The sequence below is a fragment of the Podarcis cretensis genome (assembly GCF_951804945.1).
Source record: "Podarcis cretensis genome assembly, chromosome: 4".
NCBI lineage: Eukaryota > Metazoa > Chordata > Lepidosauria > Squamata > Lacertidae > Podarcis > Podarcis cretensis.
The window spans coordinates 67,610,424-67,634,427 of record NC_137173.1 but is presented as its reverse complement, the minus strand read 5'-3'; the positions used below and the strand labels follow the sequence as shown (position 1 = coordinate 67,634,427).

Genomic DNA, 24,004 nt, shown 5'->3' with positions numbered 1-24,004 from the left:
AACTAAATCAGTTTTATCCATCACCCCTAGTGGTAGCCAACTGTGGCAATCTCCCCACCCCACCCCAGAGGTTAATATGTCATGACAGTCAGCACAAGTCCTTGCAGTGAATCAAATCAAATCATTTGTCATGTCCGCCGGTTTAAATAAATGACTATGATAAAACCAGAATGGCCACATCTCCATAGTGGGCTCCTGAGATGACAAATAAATTCAGCTCTGTCACCAGCGCAGGGTGCTGCCTTATATCATGTCTGCATAAATTAATCTTGCCAAATGTACTGGAGTTAACTGATTGCACATATTTGAATTACACACAGGCTGCAGATTGCCCATCTGCCCTTCATGCCTTTGGAGAGTCCTTCGCTGATGTTGCTCTGAATCTCTCAAGCAACAGCCCTTACAAATGTCCTTGACATTTTCTCCCAAAAGTGCATAGTATCTGCTCGTTGAATTATTTTGGCCGTATTCGATTAATCCTGATGAGATGCTTCATTAAACCATAAAGTAGGGTAAATCTACACCGCTCGCTGTTTTATAAACCAGGAGGGCTTATAAGGATGCAAAATAAGATGCAATATGCTCTACAGAAACTAGGGCATAATGAGATGAAAAGCATTAATTAATACAACCCTTAAAAAAATTTCTAGGATGTTGGCTCTTATCAATTTAATTATCTAGCAAACAAGGAAAATTCTCATTAGTGCTATTCTTAGATCTCTTATAACCATGGAGTAAACAGTGAAGGGTTTCCATCTTCATGGTTCTCATCTACATAAGTTTCTGCCAACACACCCTCAAGTGGTTTATTTCCTACATTTGTTCCCTCTTCCCCAACGTCATACGACCTGCATTCTTATTATAGATCCTTAATTCCTCCTGCTTTTCACCCATGTCCTCTGACTGCTCCTCATTCCTTACCCCAGGACCATACAGTGTGGTAAATTTCTTGGCAGCCTTTGGAGTAACGTATTCCAGTTTAGATTTTCCAGCCCAGTCACACCATGCCTAAGGAGTATGTCAAAGCTGGACCTGTGCCTTTAAACACCTGCAAGTTCTTAAAGCCTCATCAGTCATCACTGTTTATACTTCTGCCAACTGCTACAGCACATGAATCTGGACAATGTTATGTATTCATGGCGGTTGTGGGAAGGTGCGTCGCACAGAAAATAGAAATGTAGGTCTAGCTGGGACTTAAGGTCATATAATCCAAAATAACAGCACTGAGGTGGCATCCCTCAGATCAGACCTACACAAGTTTTGTTTCTCCAAGTCAAAATGGTAATCATGTATCATGCTTTGTGTTATGTATTGAAGTTCTCACTCAGGCCACCAGGAGTATTGTGTATGTAGTTTTCACTCAGGTCCACGTCAGTTATTTTAGGCGGGAAACCCTGGGTTGTTCTTGCTACAATGTTTGACAGCCAGCTGCCTATAAAAGCAGGCCGGCTGAGCTGTTTGCTGTTCAGTTTCTATTCCAGCTTACAAAATAAAGAGCTGCTTGGAGAAATCGCTGTGTCGTCTGTCATGTCTACTCACTATTCAACACTGGCGACGAGGATGGGATCGATGGACATCAGAGCACAGCCAGACGCGGCCACCCTCTGAGATGAGCTGAATCACGGAGCTGAAATACTGAGCGAAATCACGGAGCAGAACCAATTCAGAGCTGACCGTTCTGGCTAGAGCACAGTGTACCATCCATCGCCTCCACGTCGGCATCGGAACCATGGCTTCACTCGTGCCTCTACCGCCGTTTGCCCCAGCCTCTGAATCCTGGGACTCCTACCTCGCTCGGTTTGACTGCTACCTCCAAGCAAATGAGCTGACAAGAGGGTCTGTAGAGCAGAAGCGGGGCCTCTCCTCAGCCTTTGTGGCCCCGAAGTGTTCACGACGGCCCGAGCATTGGTTGCGCCTCTAGCAGTCCAGGCAGCACCTTGAGACACGATTCAAGAGAAGCTCCACAACCACTACGCACCAAAGCCGTCCAAGATTGCTGCCCGCCATGCGTTCTACCACTGGAACCAGGCAGAGGGGGAGTCAATCAACAACTACACCACCACCCTCTGACAGGCTGCAATGCACTGCGAGTTCTGAGACTTAGATGATGCCCTGATGGATCAAATCATCTGTGGGGTCCGGGACATCCATCTGCAACGGCATCTCCTCGCCATGCCAGACCTCACGCTGCAGAAAGCCACTGAGGAGGCCGTAGCCTCAGAAGCTGTTGAACTCTCCGCCCAGGAAATCCACAAGGCCAGTAGACCGTATTTAAAGGACTATGTTGTTGGACATGTAACACTGTTGGTCTAATGGAAGTAATGTGAAATGTAACCGATATGCTTTGTGCCTAATTGAACCATTACGTGTAGTGCTGTATATAAGGAAACCATTACGATTGTAACTAACGCCTTATCTCGGTGGGGAGGGGTGTTATGTATTGAAGTTCTCATTCAGGCCACCAGGAGTATTGTGTATGTAGTTTTCACTCAGGTCCACGTCAGTTATTTTAGGCGGGAAACCCTGGGTTGTTCTTGCTACAATGTTTGACAGCCAGCTGCCTATAAAAGCAGGCCGGCTGAGCTGTTTGCTGTTCAGTTTCTATTCCAGCTTACAAAATAAAGAGCTGCTTGGAGAAATTGCTGTGTCGTCTGTCATGTCTACTCACTATTCAACACTTTGCTGCAAGCTTGGCTTCCATCATGTTTTTATAGTTTGAAGCAGACAAAAAAAGCCCAGCAAGATTATACAGGGTCTCTCAAACAGAAAAGGCTGTGCTTGGTACAAAATGAATAACCTATTCAGGTCCACTTCCCCATTTTAATGTTTTAATGTTATAACCTGCCCTGGGACCTTAGGGTGAAGGGTGGGTTGCTGCTGCTGCTGCTGCTGTTTCTTCCCCAAGCCATTCTGTTCTGCATACCCTTAAAACACCTGCAAGCAACTAGGGTCAAGATAAGGTAAAGGTAAAGGGACCCCTGACCAATAGGTCCAGTCATGGCGGACTCTGGGGTTGCGGCGCTCATCTCGCTTTATTGGCCGAGGGAGCTGGTGTACAGCTTCTGAGTCACGTGGCCGGCATGACTAAGCCGCTTCTGGCAAACCAGAGCAGCGCACGGAATCACTGTTTACCTTCTCGCCAGAGCTTGTACCTTGACGTGCTTTCAAACTGCTAGGTTGGCAGGAGCAGGGACCAAGCAACAGGAGCTCACCCCATCGTGGGGATTCAACCACCGACCTTCTGATCAGCAAGTCCTAGGCTCTGTGGTTTATCCCACAGTGCCACCTGCGTCGCTAGGGTCAAGATAGCCCTGTGCAAACTAAGTGTGCATCCTCCAATATGTCCCAGATTCCTTTTTCAATGTGCAGGGATTATGTGAAAGGCACCCAGAATTTCTTTGGCATATATGAGGGTGTACAGTGTTCCATGAAGACAACCTTTTTCAATACTACTGTGTATTAGCTACTGATACTCAATGCCACTGTATATCAGGTATTAACTATGATATGAGGACAGCTGTTTATCAGTAGAGCATCTGCCAGTAGGGCTAGGAAATAATTTCATCTGAAACTCTGGAGAGTTACTGTCTAACACTGAGCTAGATGGATGGTCTGCCTTGGTTTAAGGGAACTTTCTATTTTCTACTAACTCTGCAGCATTTCTGCAATTTTAATCTTTTAATAAGCTTTTCAACTTTTAATCAACTGGAAAGTTGCTGACGACTAATTGAACAGCAACTTTTTTAAAAAATTCAGACATTGTTATTTTAAAACAATTCAAATGCCTTGTAAATGCTGACTCAATCCCATGTTTCTCTCTCTCTCTCTTTCTCTCAGCAGGCAATGCTTCTTCTACCTGCAAGAAATATACTTTTTGCTTCAAAAATATTGTGTTGTTCATGCAAACATGAATATTCAACCAGCATATCAATTAATTGACTAAGATGATTAGTTGATTAAAATTATTTCATTAAATTGCCCTCCTTTCTTACAGGTTTCCAGGAAATGAAGCCAGACTGCCATGTAAAACATTCTGATGCCCTTCTAAAAACTGGCTACCCTCCAATTCTCCAGGAAAAAGGCTGATTTTAGTAATATGCACATTACTATTAAAATTCATATTTCTTAAAATATATTGGGTGGCGGCCATCTGGCCTCTGCATCCTGCTAATTTGTAATTTATCAGTTAAGCTTCAAAATCTTGCCCTTTGCCACTTGTCTGACATAGCTCATCAAGATGCTCTCTCTGAAAATGCGAGTTCAAATCCGTTATTGCACTAAGTGCCTTCTTTGACATATCAGCAACCCCATCTCCAGCTACTACCTATATGGTTTTTTTCTGTAGACTTTATAGCCAGGGATAAACTGTATCCCAGCAATTATCACTGTTGCATCTTGTTTCTAATATTCTATGATACGTCTGAGTATTTGATTGCCTCGCCATTGTCTCTGCTAGCTCATTATCAGCTTCTGTCCCTTTGCAGGCATAAGTTCATAAGCATAGCTGGCTAATGGCTGAATAATAGCACCAGGTCCTGTGTCGTTGTTTACATTCACAGGAAGGAAAACAAACAGTAGTCCATTCTTTTATCACCTTATATCACCTTCCCCTAGCAAGTGACATATTGTTGTAGACAGCTTCAGAATGTAAACATTCAAGTGGGTTACATCCAAAGTGCAGCCAACTTTTAAAAATCCCACCACAAAAAGTCTCCTCAGTTTGGAATGGTATGATATGTAGCACAGGGGACTTCAGCAGGCATAGTCAAAATATCAGAAGCTGGGAGGGTGGAGTTTCCACTCATGCAAGAGGTTTTCTGGGTCCCAGCAATTGCATTCGGTCCAACCAAGTCATATGGACTTGAATGAGAGAAAGTTTGGAACATGTTCAACTCTCCAATCAATTAACTTTGCATGGATCATGCAAATCATACACAATGCTTCTAGCATGTGTTATTCTAGAAGCTAAAATCAAAGGCACTGTGTGTCACTTGCTTTTGGTTTCTCATCCTGTGGAATTGATGTTGTCTGGTGCAGTTCTTACAACCCCCAGGCCACTGGAGTCAGTGACTGCAGAAGTGGGCAATGACCTTTTAAGAAACAGCTCCTCAAATGGGGTTGGATTAACAACCAGCCTTCACAATGCCTCAAAAGGCCTCAGCATGCTGCTGAGACAACAGCTCCCCTTGGCTGTGACCTGTCCAGGGTCCTGACTGAATGGAAGTGACTTTTTTCCATCAGACTAGACCAGCAGTTCTCAAACAGTTTTCTCCCATGCTTTCAAAATTAAAATTTGCTCATGCCGCACTGAATTTTTTATTGATAAGAAATACATTGGAAAACAGAAAAAAACCAACTCCTAGCAATGCTTGATTTATAACATAGAACACAATTACTTTATAATATGATCATGAGATATCCAGAAAGTATAAAACAATGCAACCGTATAAGAACTTGAATCATTCCCAGAATATAATTATAAACAAGCCTCTTACATATGTACCTTAGGTATATAATCTCATTTATATTAGGTCTAATTTGAGACAAACAAACTCTCATTTCCTCATCATCACAAAGAAGCCTTTCTCTTTTCTGACCTTTCATATTTGTCAGAGCTGAAAACTCCTGTTCACAACAATAAGGCTCTTGTTCCTGTGCTCTGACTCTCCCTGTAATCTGAGCCCAGAGATATACTGGGTTCTTTGCCATTGGATTTGCTGCAGCACATATGTCCCTAACCTGATTCTCACTTATACTCTGACCTTGTGGTTCAAAATGGAACTTATATATATGCCTGCACACAAAGTTCTACTTTGCGACAACTTCCACACGTTCTTTATTGTGACAAGTTCTTTCTCAAACTGCATCACTGCATGCTGCACACCACTCCTTTACTGGAGATTTTCATAAGCAGTTTCTGCTATGATATGCGGATCCACTTCTCAAAAGAGGGAGAATGTCAAACATCCTGCTGGGTTTTGGGTCCACCTAAAATAGCTCCTGGGAGCACAGCCATGGTCTGCGCAGACTGCTGTTCTTTCTCGGGTTGTTGCTGGTGTTTCTGGACCTTCCTGTTGAAGAGTTAGCCTTGATTTTCTGCCAGACATATTGACACAGAATGAAACCCAGATGTGAACACATCAAGAACAAAACTTTCATTAAGCAAACAGATCTTTTAATTTATAGCACTAACTCCACATGAAAAAAACCTGAGAAGTATTTGAGAAACACAGCTAAGCACTCATAATGTTTGGAGAGACCTGACTAAGAAAATCCGTACTTTGTCTGTGCTTCTTCTTCTCTGGGCTGTATTCTGTACATTGCCTGACCCTGAACTGCCAATCAGGATGTTATTAAGCAGAATCTTCCTTGCACTGGCAGAAGGTAGGACTACATTACCTCTACTATTCGATGTTCCATTGTGGGAAGGAAAACCAAGCCCAAGTGTCTTTCCCTTTAAAAAACTTAATTGCTTGGTGAAAATTCAGAAACCAAAAGCAGCAGTGTATTCTCAGGCTCCATCTGTTCAATACAGATAAAACAGTATCATACCAAGCCATGGCTTCCCTCAAAGAACCCTGGGAAGTGTAGAATCTTGTAGCAATACTTGGATCTTGCAACTGACATATGTCCACCCATCTTCCTAAAATGTGTACCCCAACATACTATAGAGTGCTAACGGACTCAGAATTGAGGCTGAACCTAAGAATGTCTTGCTATGTACACTAGCTGGAGTCTAACTAAGGAAGCAGAGGAGATAAGCAAGAATGACCAGGCCTTAGATGCATGAGGATTCTAGTAACTCTTCATTCTTTTGCATGTTCCCTATGTTTTACTCTCTCCATTCTATTATAGCTGTAGCTCAATACAACTTTAAAATAATTTGAAATGGTCTGATCTATCACCACTTTGTTCAGTTGGTGGGAAGACTCCGATGAACTCCTGGTTTGTAGTGCATTGTTATTTATTGTTTTGCTAGAACTTATAGCTGAAATCATTTGCGAGGATACAAAAACAGTGGGTGTCATAATAAATCAACAGGAACATAAAGAAAATTTATTTGCTGATGACATTGTGATATTAACAAATGATCCCCTGACATAAATTCCTGCTTTAGTTAATAATATAGACAGATGTGGTAATGTGGATGTCTTACAAATTAATTGTACTAAATCTAGGAGAGTATGAATATTCTACCAGGGCTAAAGGTTTTACACATATCACAAACATTTTCATTATTGAGGAGTAACAATTCCTCCCAATTGTAAATAAAACTGCAGATATCACAATATTGTTATATATGTATCTATGGCTCAACTGCACTTGGAATACTGTGTGTGGTTCTGGTCACGTCAGCTCACCTCGAAAAGGATATTGTAGAGTTGTTAAAGGTTCAGAAAAGGAATATCAAAATTATCAAGGGAATGGAGTGACTTCCTTATGAGGAAGGGTTGCAGCATTTGGAACTTTTTAGTTAAGAGAAAAGGTAAGAGGGGACATGATAGGTAAAGGTAAAGGGACCCCTGACCATTAGGTCCATTCGTGGCCGATTCTGGGGTTGCGGCACTCATCTCACTTTATAGGCCGAGGGAGCCGGCGTACAGCTTCCAGGTCATGTGGCCAGCATGACTAAGCCGCTTCTGGCGAACCAGAGCAGCGCACGGAAACGTCGTTTACCTTCCCGCCAGAATGGTACCTACTTATCTACTTGCACTTTGACATGCTTTTGAACTGCTAGGTTGGCAGGAGCAGGGACCGAGCAACGGGAGCTCACCCCATCATGGGGATTCAAACCGCCGACCTTCTGATCGGCGAGTCCTAGGCTCTTTGGTTTAACCCACAGTGCCACCCGTGTCCCAGAGGACATGATAGAAGTTTATAAAATTATGCATGGCATGAAGAAATCGGACAGAGAAAAGTTTTTCTTCCTCTCTCATAACACATGGAGCTGAATGTTGGAAGATTCAGGAAAGATAAAAGAAAGGACTTATCCATGCAGTGCACAGTTAAACTATGGCACTCATTCCCACAGAAGGCAGCGACAGCCACTAACCTGGATGGTTTTCAAAGAGGATAGACAAATTCATGGGTGAGAGGGCTATCGGTGGCTACTAGCCATGATCAGCTGCCTAGGACAAATCATTCCAAGCATGTAGAGAAATTTGTTTTTGGACACTGTGAAATCTGCTTAGAGAAGCCCAGTACCGAGCAAAAGATATCTCAGTTGGGTTGCTTATGTAATTTGTAAAATTAATGGCTTGTGTACTTCCTAGCTGTGTGACATTTACCTTATCCCCTGCCACCATCTGGAGCCTGCTACAGGTAGGGTGCGGGAGCTCTAAGCAGCTCTTCGCCGAACCTTAGCAAATTATTCATAGCTGCTGCTTAGATGCAGGCTTTCAGTATCTAAGAGGTAAATGCAGCGGATACCTCTTGGTACTATGACCAAGGACTAAAATGTAGCACACGCCAAAGAGACAGCATAGCATAATGGCTACAATGCTGAGATAAAAGACCCTGAAACTTCCCTCTGCCGTGATCCTAGGCAAACCCTCTCAACTCAGTTCCCTGCCCATCTTGGGGTAATAATAACAATAATCTATTTTATAGTATTGTTGTCAGGATTCCAACAGGCATTATGTTGTTTCTTTTTCTTTTTCTATTTTAACTTTCAAATGAGCAGTTTCCTGCATACCCCAGTCCCCCAAATATGCAAAGACCATCACCTTGTCGGCAGGTAGCATCTTTCACTGATAGCCATAGTTCAGTGATTTGTCTTGCAAGCAGGATGTCCCAGATTCAATCCCCGGCAGATCCAGGTAGGGTTGGGAGAGAGTCCTGTGTGAAATCCTGGAGAGCTGCTGCCAGTCAGTGTAGACAGTACTAAACTAGATGGACCAATGGTCTGACTTAGTATAAGACAGCTTCCTAAGTTCATATGTTCCTAAAGGACCACCAAGTATGGTACTTGGTGTTTAAATGTGTAATGGGCTATGTCCATTGGTACAAGGACTTTTGGCTGTGCAGCAAAACTTCCCCTCCCTCTTCTTTCTGCCTGGATTTTCTCCCAGTGCTCTGGAGCAGATTTGGAGATGGGGCACAGAGAGAGGAGAGGAAGGGGAAGTTCCATTGAACAAGCAGAAACTTGTGCAGATGTACTTCATTGGATACTGCTCAGTTTTATCAAAATTTCCAAAGGTCCCAGTACTCAGTTACTCCTCCTCTCGCAATAGCACCTGCAAGGTACATTTCCCAAAGTTGCTCTCCATACATGAATTAAATCTATCAGTTAAATTAAAATATGAATCAGTAAAACTAAAGAAAGACAATTTTCAGTAATACAGTCGTACCTCGGGTTAAGAACTTAATTCATTCTGGAGGTCTGTTCTTAACCTGAAACTGTTCTTAACCTGAAGTATCACTTTAGCTAATGGGGCCTCCCACTGCCACTGCACCGCTGCCGCTCGATTTCTGTTCTCATCTTGAAGCAAAGTTCTTAACCCGAGGTACTATTTCTGGGTTAGCGGAGTCTGTAACCTGAAGCGTCTGTAACCCAAGGTAAAGGTAAAGGTAAAGGTACCCCTGCCCGTACGGGCCAGTCTTGCCAGACTCTGGGGTTGTGCGCCCATCTCACTCAAGAGGCCAGGGGCCAGCGCTGTCCGAAGACACTTCCGGGTTACGTGGCCAGTGTGACATCGCTGCTCTGGCGAGCCAGAGCTGCACACGGAAACGCCGTTTACCTTCCCGCTAGAAAGCGGTCCCTATTTATCTACTTGCACCCGAGGGTGCTTTTGAACTGCTAGGTTGGCAGGCGCTGGGACCGAGCAACGGGAGCGCACCCCGCCGCGGTACCACTGTATAAAAGAAAAGATGTGAATGGAGGAGAAACCTTGAATCAAGATATTCAAGGTGAAGAATCCACTCTTCTTACCTTGGTCTAATCTTTCCTGTTAGGGACGCGGGTGGCGCTGTGGGTTAAACCACAGAGCCTAGGACTTGCCGATCAGAAGGTCGGTGGTTCGAATCCCCATGACAGGGTGAGCTCCCGTTGCTCAGTCCCTGCTCCTGCAAACCTAGCAGTTTGAAAGCACATCAAAGTGTAAGTAGATAAATAGGTACCACTCCAGTGGGAAGGTAAACGGAGTTTCCGTGCGCTGCTCTGGTTCACCAGAAGCGGCTTAGTCATGCTGGCCACATGACCCGGAAGCTGTACGCTGTCTCCCTTGGCCAATAAAGCGAGATGAGCAGCGAACCACGACTGGACCTAATGGTCAGGGGTCTCTTTATCCTTTACCTAATCTTCCCTGTTAGCCCTGATCTCAACAACAACCACGAAGCAATGGAGCAATGCTGAAGACAATGTTATTATCCCATGGAACATGTGCAGCTCCAAGTGTCTGCCTTCTGTCATTAAAGATGCACATGCAGACCCAGCTGCATGAAGCAGGCATCAATTTTTCAATACATTTACATTTTATGAGTACCTAAATTGTGCCTGTTTAGCTCGACCTGTATTGGAGGCCACAAGATCAACCAAACTGCAAAACATCTCAATAAATAAAGCCCCTGTGTCATTTTGAAAGCAGGCATCTCGAAACAGGCGTAGCAGATGTGCTGCATGTCAGCAGTGGCAGAGTTGTTGCAGAGCGATGTTGCAGAGTTCCCCAAATCTAACATTTGCCTCACTCAGTCTAGCCAGTGCTATTACTCATGAATATCACTAATGCTTGAAATTATTCCAGAATTTTGGGGGATTCTGGATTAATTGGAAAGAGGCACATTGAGAAGCCGAATGAATATATCCAATATCTAACCAGGTCTGTTATCAAGATAGAATCCATGTGTTTGTTTGCTAGACATCACTGCGCCAATATTTTTCACAGAAGCAATTGCAATTCACAGGGCATGCTGTATGGAGTAAAGCCCTGTATCTCCCTTATTTGTAGTGAGATTTTGTGCTGCGTGCCACCACAAAATGTCATAAAAAGCCAGAGGGTCTTAAGTCACAAGCACTGTACCTTTCAGGAAGCATGAGAAGTGGGTGCTGCTAGAATAATAACTTTAAAATGAACTCGGGTACATGCATGCAGACCTCCACACCTTCAAACTAATGTTGAGAATGCTCTCTCCATTAACTTCAATAGGGAGAGGAAGAAGAGGCTAGTCCCCTGCCAAAATGGCTGAAATAAATAAAATTCATCTACATTGCCCTGGTGCTGGGGCCCCCTTAGGAGCTGCACGCGGGGCCCAATTTGGCCAAATTGCTCCAACTGCCTTAAGGTCAGCCCTGGTGAGACTGCACAGGGGTTGGACTGACAAGCCCTGCACCTTCTAGGTCCCTGGTGTCACTATTCAGACTATAGACTCAAGGACTTGTTATGGAAATAAAGAAGGGGGCACCTATTGGAAATCAGTTTTGTCACCTCTCCCCCCCCCAAACTCCGAGACAATGAGCCCAGCCACTTTTTATTCACAGTCACATAAGCACTACACTACAGCATAGCCATAAACTTGTACGTTCAACTGCTGAAATACACCCAATGTGTAGCAATGGAGATTTATGTTACTGCTTTATGAATGAACACTGTGTTAATGGACTCTGTATTTTTGGAATTACCTAAGAGCCACCAATAGGGAGCTCTAGAATCTGACAGCTAACCAATTGGGTACTACCAAACAGTGACCCCCGTTGCTGAAAGCAGGTAACCAGCAGGAAACGCTTCAGCTCAGCCTTTGCACTGGTGACTGAACACCCCCTGCTGTGCAGATAATGGAGAAAGCTCGTAAATTGTATCCTTCGGGCATCTTGGCCAACTCTGTTATGCTGGTGTAAACTCTGGTGCACCAGGAGCTCAGAATAGCAGCAAATAAAATCCGCTCATACGTCAGCGTCTGATAAGGCTTGTCAAGCAGTTCTTCCAAAGTCTTCCTAAATTATAAAGCTCCAAAGTACAGGTCAAAAGAGAGAAGGTCTGGGAAGAGCGAGCCATACAATGGGCACCATCAGTGAAAAGGCCCTGCTCCATGTAGCTCCTGCCCTGTCATTTGATAGGGTGCCTACTTGCCCTCCTTCTTGACATGGAATGCTCTCTATTGGAGTCTCCAGGTCCAATATAAAGGCCATAAGAAGGGAGAGCAGGGACCTTGAAGTTCCCTATAGCTGTTAAGCAAGCAAGCAAGCACACAGGTTACCTTTGTCACAGGACCCTGTGTCTTGGCCAGGCCTGCACCCAATCTTGTTTTTGTTCAATCTTGTTTGTTCTCAGTAACCAAAATTATATTATCAACATATACAAGCAGAAAAGTTGTTTTCCTTCATTTGCAAGGAATCGTACAACACAAAGTGGCACTAATAAAGAAAAGTTCCAGGATGGCAACAGAAAGCAAACTAAAAATGCTTTTGCAGTTCATCAGATCTATCCAGCAATATCAAGTTATAGGAAAACTGGTGCTATTAACAGTAACCCTTCTAGTTGGTTAATTGATCTGGCAACTTCTAAGCACATGGCGTCTGATGCTAATCCCCCCCCCCAAGAGTTAAATGATAACTCATCAGAGGCAGCTACAGTTGCAAATGGAAACAAAATATCTGTGAAAGAAAGAGGAGCAGGTTTGCTGAAGTGTGTTGCAGGTAGAAATACTGTTTGTAATGAAGTGAGAGCAGTAGTTGCTTGAATTAACAAATAAGAAAGTTTTGAGAAGTTACATGCTAGATTAAAATTGATTAATCATTGAGAAGGGGATTGTAAGAAAAACCCTGGGGCCTAATTTGAATAATTCATTCAGGGGAGGGTCATATGCCTTGTCAATCCCAGCAGGTATATAACAGGAAGACCCGGCCTGGTGCTTTGTCTCTCATAGAACAGTAGCAGCCTGCGGCCTGCCCAGCTTCTAGTTCTTATGCATTTTTGTCATTTAAGATTCAGTAGACAGCCGTGATTGCTCTCTGTACAGTTTTCAAAAGAGGCTGCCTGAACAGTTTTATATTTAATATTGGACCATTGTGAGGTCTAAGTCAAGGTGACTGGAAGGGATCACAAAGGAACCAAGATGCTACAGAAGTCTTTTCAGACTCAATAAGCCATGAGGACATTTACATAAAAGCCATCTCACTCACTGGTACCTCTCTCATCCCCAAACTATTATTTTACTTATTTCATAAAATTTAAACACAGCTTGATTGTAAAACCCCCCCACAAAAAAAACACAAAAACAAACTTCCCAGTGCTGTGTGTTGCTGCAGGTTGCTGAGATGGTGAGGGGGCAAGGGCTTGGTACAGTGCAGCAACAAGAGTATGAGCTTACTCCCTGCTGCATCATACAGTGTTGGGAGGCCAGCTCAGCAACACAACTCATCCCATGCTGCTCTACTAGCAGCTACTGTTCTATGATAGCCAAAGCACCATCAGCCATAGGCTCTGTTGGTTAGACGTAATTCCTTTTACTCTTAATGTGATTGCACCTTTGTTTCTGGAATGGAATTAGAAAAGGCATAAGGATGGCATGTTGTGTGGCTGTTCTTGGGCCCAGCCTGAACTCCCAGCATCTCCAGGTAGGACTGTTCCCTGTCAAAAAAAACCAAGAGCCACTGTCAGTTACAGTAGACAGTACTGACTGGGGTGGACACAGTACAGTGGTACCTCAGGTTACAGACACTTCAGGTTACATATGCTTCAGGTTACAGGCTCCGCTAACCCAGAAATAGTACCTTGGGTTAAGTACAGTGGTACCTCAGGTTACAGACACTTCAGGTTACATATGCTTCAGGTTACAGACTCCGCTAACCCAGAAATAGTACCTCAGGTTAAGAACTTTGCTTCAGGATGAGAACAGAAATTGCGTGACAGTGCGGCAGCAGCGGGAGGCCCCATTAGCTATAGTGGTGCTTCAGGTTAAGAACAGTTTCAGGTTAAGAACAGACCTCCAGAATGAATTAAGTTCTTAACCCGAAGTACAACTGTATAGAGCTGTTTCCTATGTTCCTGTATTGTGGCGTATGCTGTGGAATGGGTATATTTTTAAAGTCATCAATACAGATAACCTAAAACTGCTGCACTAGGGATGGTATTGGTTCCTGGTGCCATAATGTTATGGGCTGGATTCAGGTGACTCTGCAGCACAGCACATCTTGAAAGAAGAGGCTTATAATTATTGTTAATCTGTTTAACCACAGCAAACAAACCTACTCGCTCTTATTGTGATATAATCAATATTTTCACCTGACTGGAAATAAACTAAAGAATTGTCATACTATTCATTCTTGGTGGAGAGGGGAGAAATGCATTTTCAGAAGACTCCGTTTCTACAAAAGATTCCTTTTCTACAAAAGCTAGCAAAGGTATTTAGTGTATTGATTGAAGGTAAAGTTCCCCAGCCACCATGAAGTGCCTTTTGGCTCCGTTACCAGAATCAATTTTCCAGTGACTTCTTTTCTTTTCCATATGATACATCTTTGTACGTTGATTCAGTGATGCATATTAGGGCAACACTAAGAATAAGATTCAGCTCAGATCTGAATCTGAACTTTTGGGAAGCCGTCCAATCGGTTCCACATCACACTGTGGCCTGATTTGATTTGTATTTTGGGTCCCAAGCAGCTTTGTTAAGAACAAAACTCTGTTCACTATTATGAGGAATTTAAAAAACAGCTAAAACCTTTCCCCCCTTTCTAACTGAAGTGGATGAACTTCGTAGGCAAATCAACCTTCCCTAGGTTGAATAAGCCAAATTATAAGCAAATACATCCTGGGGCTTGGGAGCTAGAAACCTTGATTCATCTAGAAAACAGAAATGATTTGGGGGAGAACTGAATTAAATTTTCAGCCATGATCACCCCTGAATGAACCCTACCGAATTCTCAGAAGAATAGCTGCAGTGGTTTTCCTGCAAAGGAAGGTGTTATAGTTTAGGGTGTGTAAAAAATGAGCGCTAATGCCTCCTTTTGTGGGCGCCCTTTGTGGGACCACGTACAGCACCCGGGCTCACCAGTTGGATGGGCTGGCCCACCTCCCTGTGCTAGTCATTGGGGGTTCCCGCCAAACTCCAGTTAACCTATCAGCGCTGAGTGGAGGCGGGGCGGGGGTTGTGAAAAGGGAGTCAGTGAAAGGTTGTTTGTGAACTCCCTTGCGTTGTGGGTATATGGAGTGGGCTGCCTGCATACACAAGAGTCTTGCAGTGCACCCTCCCATATCCCATTCACCCTGAGGAGCCCCCGTTCCCTGGCTGGGGCCTGAGAGGGATACATGCCCAATGCCTAAGCCAAGATCTTCCTACATCTGAAAGGTTTAATAAAGTTGTGGCCATTTTTAAATTCCATAACAAATTGTCACAAGTCATTATTCCTTCTGGTGGTCTCTCGGGGCTGGGGGGTCTCCGCCAGGGCACACAAAAGGAACCACTTAATCTCACTTAGCGTTTTGTGGGAAATTGGTTTGGAAATTGCAGACATGAGGGACGTGCCCCTGGGTAACAAACCTGCTAAACTACCGACAAATAGGTCCAGGAGTGTTGTGCTATGCACCCTTAACATTTGTTGTTCCCAATAAATCTTGCACGTACATATTTATTGAAATTTGTATTCATTTTTCTTGTTGATGTTAATATCCTGTTGCTATCGATTTGTTTTGTTTCTATCTCTCTTACAATGATGAATGCAAGTACTATTATTTTCCTTTACCAAATCGTAAAATTGATAAATAGCATTAGATGGAGCCTGAAATCATGCTTGCTGACAGCTATATAATGGCTGCCCTGGAAATAATGGTGGTCTGTACTGTACTTGTGGTGTTCTTCGTATTTCTGCAGTAAATTTACAGTATTCCCAGATGTTTGGCATGCTGACATCATTAGTTTGGTGCTCTGATTCAAATTCAAGTTGACAGCCACAGGGGTCACACAAGTTTATGCAGACAATATTATTATTAAGATAAACACTTTTTTATAATAGTTTGTGATCTATTTTAAATTCTTATGTGGCTTTTATGGTGTATGTATAATTGATGTACACTGCTCTGGTGTGTGTGTGTGTGTGTGTGAGAGAGAGAGAGAGAGAGAGAGAGAGAGAGAGAGAGAGAGAGAGAGAAATCATGGTATACAAGTATTTTTTATAAAATAAATAAATATTAACTTCCAAAGGTTAACAATTGAAGACAATAAGTCCTGGCATGCAACCAATTTTAGTTTACTTTATGTAGTTCTTTATTTTAGCTTTTAACCTTCCCCCTACTTAGAGCCTGAGTAGGCAAAAACCCTTGTTTTTCATTTGCAAGATAAAATTGCTGCAATCTTATGCAAAGTTGCCTGGGAGAATGCGCCACTGAACACAATAGGACTTACTTCTTAGTAAACATGTAAACAATTGTGCCGTAAGAATATATAAAGCACATTACAATGCCCAGTACTATTGGAAAGCATATTAGCATTTATTTATTTATTTATTCATTGCATTTGTAGTCTTTTCTTCCTTCCAAAGGAACCCAGGCATATCCAAACACGCTTCCTTGAATGCTTATGAGCAGGTTCATAGAACTGTAGAGTTTAGAACTGTAGAGATTAAGAGTCTAATGCTCTCCCAACTTAGCAGTCCCAGCATCAGGGTGAGCAGAGTCTGGTTTCCAGACCACTTTATGCAGGGTTCAGCTCACCCTGATCCATAGACTATTGTCAACTATTGTCCTGCCCAATGTGAAGAAATTTATGTTAGGGGCAGAGATGGATGTATCTTTTGAGAGTGGACCCAAATCCATATCTGCCCCGAAGGGTGAACGTAACCCTGCATAAAGCAGTCTGAAAACCAGACTGTTCTCTCTCATCCTGCTCAAGGAATGCTCAAGGAGCATTAAAGGAAGCATAGTTCGATATGCCTGCGAAAACTCCCTCCACAAAAGTTCACCAGGTACTACACTACTGAGCACAAGGAAGCAGTAAGAGAAGTTAAAATTGCTTTTTTTTCCCACGGGCGACCATATCTATTAGTCCCAGAATCCATAGCACCAAAAGATATTCCGCTAGAGCCTCCAATCATTGCTACCACCACCTCCTCCTCCTCCTCCTCTATCCAAAAGGGAGTTTCTTCACTTTAACTTCTTTTACTGCTTCTCTGTAAGCAAGGGTATATTTTATCACCTGCCCTAGGACTTTGGGAAAAGGTAGTGACAGGAAGATATCTTGATAAACAATCATTCTCTTCTCTTTTCCCATGATTTTTTTTTTTAAATGCAAACTGTCTGGTGAGTTAGTACGATGAGCTCTTATCTATATTCAGCAAGACTTTACACTTTTTAAAAGAGATGCTAAGGTACATTCTTTTCCCATTCTTAATTATTTTCAAAAGTCCTTAAGGCATTGTGTCTGGTCCTTCATTACATGCACTGATAAGCATCAGAGCAAGACTGTGGTCCAATGTATGTTCATGGGAGAGGCAAATCCCATTGAAATTAATGAGACTCACCTGCAGGTAAGCAGGTCTAGGACTAGACTACAAAGCAGTGAATGCCCCATTTGGAAAGAGTACAAGTCAAAAGATTAGGAAGGAACGTTTATCTATGAAACATTTTAATGAACCCCTTAATAGACTGTGGATTAAAGCAATACAAATCTTTTAGATAACTCTTGTTCTTACCCTTCACTATTCCTGCCAGATCAATCTGTGAGTGGTACCTTTATCACAGTCCTGCATCACAGTTTTGCAGTCAACACAATTCTGTGTCCAATGTCAGTACAATGTTATCACATGATATCCAAGGTCAGCAGACTAAAGTTCGGAACTCTTTTCCCCCTCCCCTCTCTCTGCCAATCACTTGCCAAAGGTGATGTAATTACAAGCTGATCAGGAAAGGGAACACACCATCTACAACACACACACACACACACACACACACACACACACACACACACACAATGTTCAGCCATATCTGATTACTCATGTCTTACCAAGCTAATATAGCCTTATTCAGGCATTCTACTCCAGAGTCAAATCAACCCATGATGGCAGGGTGAATACAAGTGTATTAGATCTGCACCTGCTTGTCCTCCATGATTTCGAAGGATAACTTCTGCAGTGAAGAAGCTTTTGTACCTGTGTAGGCACCATGCGTGGGCAACCTACAACCCTGGAAATCAGGCCTCTACAGTGGATGGAGAGCCTACATCAGTAGAAAAGGCTTCCCACTGCAGAACATATCCCTTCTACTCCCTGATGGAGCTAGTGCCTTGGCTACACTGTCTTCTAAATGACTGTATGATGAAATAGAACACCTGATTACAGTTTGAGATTTATGTGTCAAGTAAGAGTACCTGAGACTGCAGCCTGAACAGGCAGATATTGGGAGGCCAGGAAAAAAGAAGGCTTCTATATCTTTAGGTGGGGGGAATGTGGGCTAGCATTTGGATGTGATTGATGTCGGCTGAATACTTCAAGAAACTTGCATGCTTAAGAAGCACTGATCCCACAATAAACATGCGCCTGGAAGTACCTTGATAGCTTCCTCCTCCAGTGGGAAACTTCCACTCGATCCTGGTTCCCTCCATGAATGGAAGGAGCCCTTAAGTTTGTAGAGGGACAAGTCAACTTTTAGCAACAGGGTAAAAGAAAGGAAAGGATTAGATATGCCACATGGGAAGAATTACACAAACATAAATCTAACCTGCAAGCACAGCTACCTAATGTGTTCAATCTTCATATGTCTACGGGCACTTTATTAGGACATATGTTGAAACCACAATGAGCCACTTGCTGACCACACACCACGATCCAATGAAAATACATTGTTTGCACTGTATTCATTAGTGCTAATTTGTATAGGTTTAAATTATTAAACATTAGTTTATACTTCACACACACACACACAGAGAGAAGGGTGGAGTTTAGATGGTCCAACTGTGAGGTGATCCTGCAATTTAGGACATGTTCCCCAAATCCTGTTTAATAATGAACTAGGTTGATAAAATAGTTTTTATCAAACACATAAACTAAGGAATTGTTTGCCTGGCTTAAACAACCTATGAAAAGGCAGCGTTTAATGATAAGATTAGTTAGTAGAAGGAAAATTATTCCAATTGCTTTTGTTGATTTAATACAAAGCTCCAGCTAAACAGACTGTTTTGCTTGCTGTGTTACGCAGCCTGATCCTGTACATCTTTCCTCAAAGTAAATCCCACTGAATTAACTAGAACCTACTCCCAAGTAAATGTGCAGGGAAATGCAATCATAGGTTCAAATGTGTGTTTTATTCATTACTTTATTCACTCAACTTGTTCAGATACCCAGCAGGAAATGCACTCTGTACCAAAGGAGAAAAATATTAAAACACAAAAACACAAAAATCCAAGCAGAAATTGAACAATTAATAAGGAAGCTAAAACCACAACAAGCAGGAGAGATAGCTTTAAAATGTTAAGGAATAAAAACAAATATAAAGGCTGCAAAAACAGAGGACTTAAAAACATTTAAAAGTCGCAGGTTCTAAAAGCCTGAGAGAACAAAAAGGGTTTTGTCTGGTGCCAAAGACACTAAACTCTTCAACACAATGAGACTTGGAAGAAAACATCTACAGTGGTGCCTCAGGTTACAAACGCTTCAGGTTACAGACTCCGCTAACCAGGAAGTAGTACCTGGGGTTAAGAACTTTGCTTCAGGATGAGAACAGAAATCTCGCGGCGGCAGCAGGAGGTCCCATTAGCTAAAGTGGTATCTCAGGTTAAGAACAGTTTCAGGTTAAGAACGGACCTCCAGAATGAATTAAGTTCTTAACCCTAGGTACCACTGTATAGGATTGTGCTGTAAATCTGATGTTTGCTATATTTCCCTAATTTCCTATGTCTAAATAAATTGGAACTGATCTCAGTCGAACTTGATTCTCGCCACTGGTTCAGCCACAGCTTTAGAAGATTTCCGTTTCAATTTGGATTACATCTGCTAATGTGACCTTTTGGGTGGGGGGTCTTTCGATCCTACCCCTGGAAGTAATTCTGATTAAACTCAGTGGGGCTTATTTCTGAGTAACCATTGTCAGTCTGCCTGTTTTTAGCATTTAACTAACCACTTCTAAAAGTTTGCTCAAAGTTACAAGTAGAAATGAAGCATCAAAAAGGATGGCCAGTATCTAAAGCATCGTGTGGCTAGTTTTGGGAGCCTGAGGGGGTGCAGTGATGTGGTGTCCTCCTTACACTGCCCTGCCAGCACTCCCCAGAAAAATGTGCCCGGGTCCATCGCCCCGGAAACACTCCCATGCTATGTCCCTGCTTTCTACTCTTTCTGAAACAATGAAATTGTACACCAGACTCCACTTGTCAGATAGATATATTTATAAGAAGTCATATTTCCAAAGTCTGAGGCTAACAGATAAAAATTATACTCTAAGATCTGGTTCACATGTGCACATATCTCCACATTACTCAACATTTCAGGGCCTGCAGCTGGTGAATGAACTGATGCCAATGAAAGCACTGCAAAAGTTCTACCTGTAGCTTTTGATATATTACAGTGGTACCTCGGGTTACAGACGCTTCAGGTTACATACGCTTCAGGTTACAGACTCCGCTAACCCAGAAATATTACCTCGGGTTAAGAAGTTTGCTTCAGGATGAGAACAGAAATCGTGCTCTGGCGTCGCGGTGGCAGCGGGTGGCCCCATTTGTTAAAGTGGTGCTTCAGGTTAAGAACAGTTTCAGGTTAAGAACGGACCTCCGGAATGAATTAAGTACTTAACCCGCAGTACCACTGTATAGCTCATTCATATAAGTTGCCACTTGATCCCATGTTTGTAAAGTTTGAATGGAGATGTATGAAGCAGGCCTTTGGCTTTGGGTGGCAAATGGTTACTTGTTTGTGCTGCTGGATTGCATCTATATGGTGCTTAACGGTGGCATTTTATATCTTAGCCCTGCTTCAGAGACAAGAAGCCTTATAAATGTTGTTAGATTCCTGAGCCCATCACCCCTGACCATGGGCCATGCTGGCTAGGACTGATGGCAGCTGGAATCCAACAACATCTGGAGAACCATAGGTTCACCATCCCTGCTCTACACAAAGTGTTGCATCAATGAAAAAATGGAGAGAATATTTCTCTTCCTGCCTCCATCCTTTGTCTGTCGTCTCTGTGTAAGTTTGTGAGCAGTTCCTGACCTCTCAGGGCAAACACTTCCTGTAATGCATTAGCTCACAAAGGAAGGAAATAATTTCCACTTTTGTTGCTCAAATGTATTCAGCCAGGACACAAAAACGAAACACTTCAATGCATTCTTAGACTCCTTAGGTATATTAAAGGACTTACGTATGTCAGGAAACAGATACACAGCTTCCTCTCTCCTATTAACACTCAGAATCCAATTTCCCACTTGGCTGATCATTTCGGTTAACGTTTGCCCAACCTGAGAGACAATAGTAAAATAATGATTGATGCAGAAGGTGCAGAGGATGTGCTAGAATGTGCACAGACTTGACAACCTTCACACTCTCCAGTCTTCTTCCCTCAACTTTTCTGAACATGATTTTTAAATTTTTTTAAAAATGGCTCTCTCATACAATGAAGTACTACCTTCCCAATTGCACTTCAGGGGAGAGGGTGATGCTGTGTGATGCCGACATGTTCTCAGATATTCTTTCATCATGTGCAGACTTTTGAGTGGACTCAACACTCAACTTTACGGAAAACATGAAAGATATGAGTCACTTTTTGGGGTTGAAAAAGTGTTATCGCAGTTGAACAGTTGAGGCCTTGGGATGAGATGAGACTAAATTTATGTAGCACACAAATAGGAATTTCATATTGTTCAGGCTAGTGCCCAGACTTTTCAATGCACACTAAATGTTGCCAGAAGCAGTAAAACTTGTGATTGCCAGCCACAGAAATTGCTTTCTTCTCTTTAGTAAATGGCAGGGCAGAAGGCAGCTGGTTTTCTCTCTTTATTTGTCCCTTTGCTATTGGAAAGCATGCCAATAAAAAGGATAGAAGATAAAGGGGATGGGGAAATGATAAATATCTGGCCAAAATGTTAAATCTCTGCCCAAAGATAAAATGCTTTTAAAATATACTTTTATTTTAAGCAGTATTGGGTTTTACAGTCATACCTCGGGTTACAGAAACTTTGGGTTGTGCGATTTTGGGTTGCGCACTGTGCCAAACCCGGAAGTACCGGAACGGTTACTTTTGGGTTCTGACGCTTGCGCATGCGCAGAAGCGCTAAATTGCACTTTGCGCATACACAGAAGTGCCGAATCCCAACCTGTGCGTGCGCAGACGCGCAGGCCGCAGGTTGAAAATGCTGCAGGTTGTGAATGTGCCTCCCACATGGATCACGTTCGCAACCCGAGTGTCCACTGTATTTTGATTTGGATTGAGCTTAATTCAACAGCCCAAACAGCCCCCAAGTGTCAAAGTAAAGCATATAAGTATTCCTGAGCAGGGTCAGATTTAGATGAAGAGAGGCCCTAGGCTACTCCACTTGTGAGGCTTCAGTCTATTTAGCCTATACATAAATCCAGAACTGCTGCTTACTCAAACTACAGTCCAGAGCTTAAAGGGGAAAATATGTCAATTTCTACCAAATGCTTTCTAAACTCTTCTAGACTAGTTCCTATAGAAAGGTTATCCCATTGTAACCCTAGTAGTAGTGCCCAGAACTGAATATAAGCAAGGAAACAGCACAATAAAATACCTCATGTCTTATAGTTTGCCTTACACTAGCATATTTCATACTGAAATTATTTGTTGTGTATTTTTAAAAAATTAAACACGACCACTCCTTGAACCTCTAGACAAAGGTTAGGTTTTTGAGTATCTGAAAGTTCATCCTTTGTTCTAACAACCATGTCAAGAAAGATTTCAAAGAGTTCCCAGGCCCATTTGCTTGGCTCCATCACTATTTTGTTTCAAACTTTTTTGTGTGCTCATACTTCAATGGCTTTTAAACTTTCCCATTGGGTTCTGCATTGCTCTTTTATTCTGCCTTTTCTGCTGTTTTAGTGTTCCTGATTGTTGTATGTAATTGCTGTTTAAAACTGTATTGTGAGTTGCCTTGGCAGCTCATCAAAAGGCAGGGGATAAATATTGTTGCTAGACAAATAAATATAATGCAACAGCGATGGAAGCAATATTTGATTTCTAAAATGAGGGATGCTGAGACTGATGCCTACCTGGAAATAATACATTTTAACATGGGTCCACAGGGTCCACATAACAGTGAAAAGCAGGTTACACTTACCAGTGAGAGAAGAGCATTTTGCATATGCATGGAGTGGGACACACTGCTATTACTTCACATGTTCTAAGGCCAGCCTGTGGAATTGAGAAATAGATCCTGGAGCTATGCATCTGCCCAAAGTAACCCATGGGAGCAACAGCTAGAAGGATATGCCTTCCTGCATCAAGGATTGGTTGGTTTGCACTACAGTGGACTTACCTATTCATAGGCGCCGACTCCATGGGGCCTGAGGGGGCCCGAGCCCCCTCAAAAATTCGTTTGGGGGGGCTCTGCCCCCCCAATAATTTAAGAATAACAAAGCCACTCCCGATCTAGAGAGGGGGTGGGGTTGCGGGCTCTCGACCCATCAACAATCTCGCGGGGCTGGCGTCAGCCCCGAGAGAAGCGGGGATTCCCCCTAGCTCATTAATATTCACCGCCCACGGCGGCAGCCAATCGGCTGCCGCAAAGGGGGGGCCCTCACAGGTTCACTTAAGGTCGGGGCAGCCCGGGGCTCGCCCCTTTCGTTCCCCCAGCAGCAGCGGTTTGGAGGTCTTGGGCCCCCCAATATTTTTTATAAGTCGGTATGGGCCCCCGCCCCCCCAATATTTTTTATAAGTCGGCGCCCCTGTACCTATTTGTTAAAAGATTTCTATACTGCCTTTCTCAAAATATAGCAAAACAGTGCACAACTGTTTTACGACACAACCAGATAATGTGTACATAAGTTATATATTAGCAGAATATATATGAATGCAAAAATGTATATGTTCATGACAGTAGCATACCATAACACATTATATGATTACAAAACAATGCATGG

General features: G+C 42.9%; 1 protein-coding gene across 1 annotated transcript in view; it reads right to left on the bottom strand.

Moving 5' to 3' along the window:
• Positions 1 to 23,233, bottom strand: part of LOC307214293 (uncharacterized protein) — a 52,822-nt gene extending 29,589 nt beyond the window's left edge. The window contains exons 1-5 of the mRNA XM_079973116.1: positions 23,203 to 23,233; positions 21,273 to 21,369; positions 18,474 to 18,568; positions 17,450 to 17,499; positions 13,463 to 13,565 (exon numbers count right to left, since the gene is read on the bottom strand). Coding sequence (XP_079829242.1) covers positions 13,463 to 13,565; positions 17,450 to 17,499; positions 18,474 to 18,568; positions 21,273 to 21,369; positions 23,203 to 23,232 — 375 coding nt within the window. The 5' untranslated portion in view covers position 23,233. The remainder of the gene's footprint in view (positions 1 to 13,462; positions 13,566 to 17,449; positions 17,500 to 18,473; positions 18,569 to 21,272; positions 21,370 to 23,202) is intronic.
• Between the last annotated feature and the right edge of the window lie 771 nt (positions 23,234 to 24,004).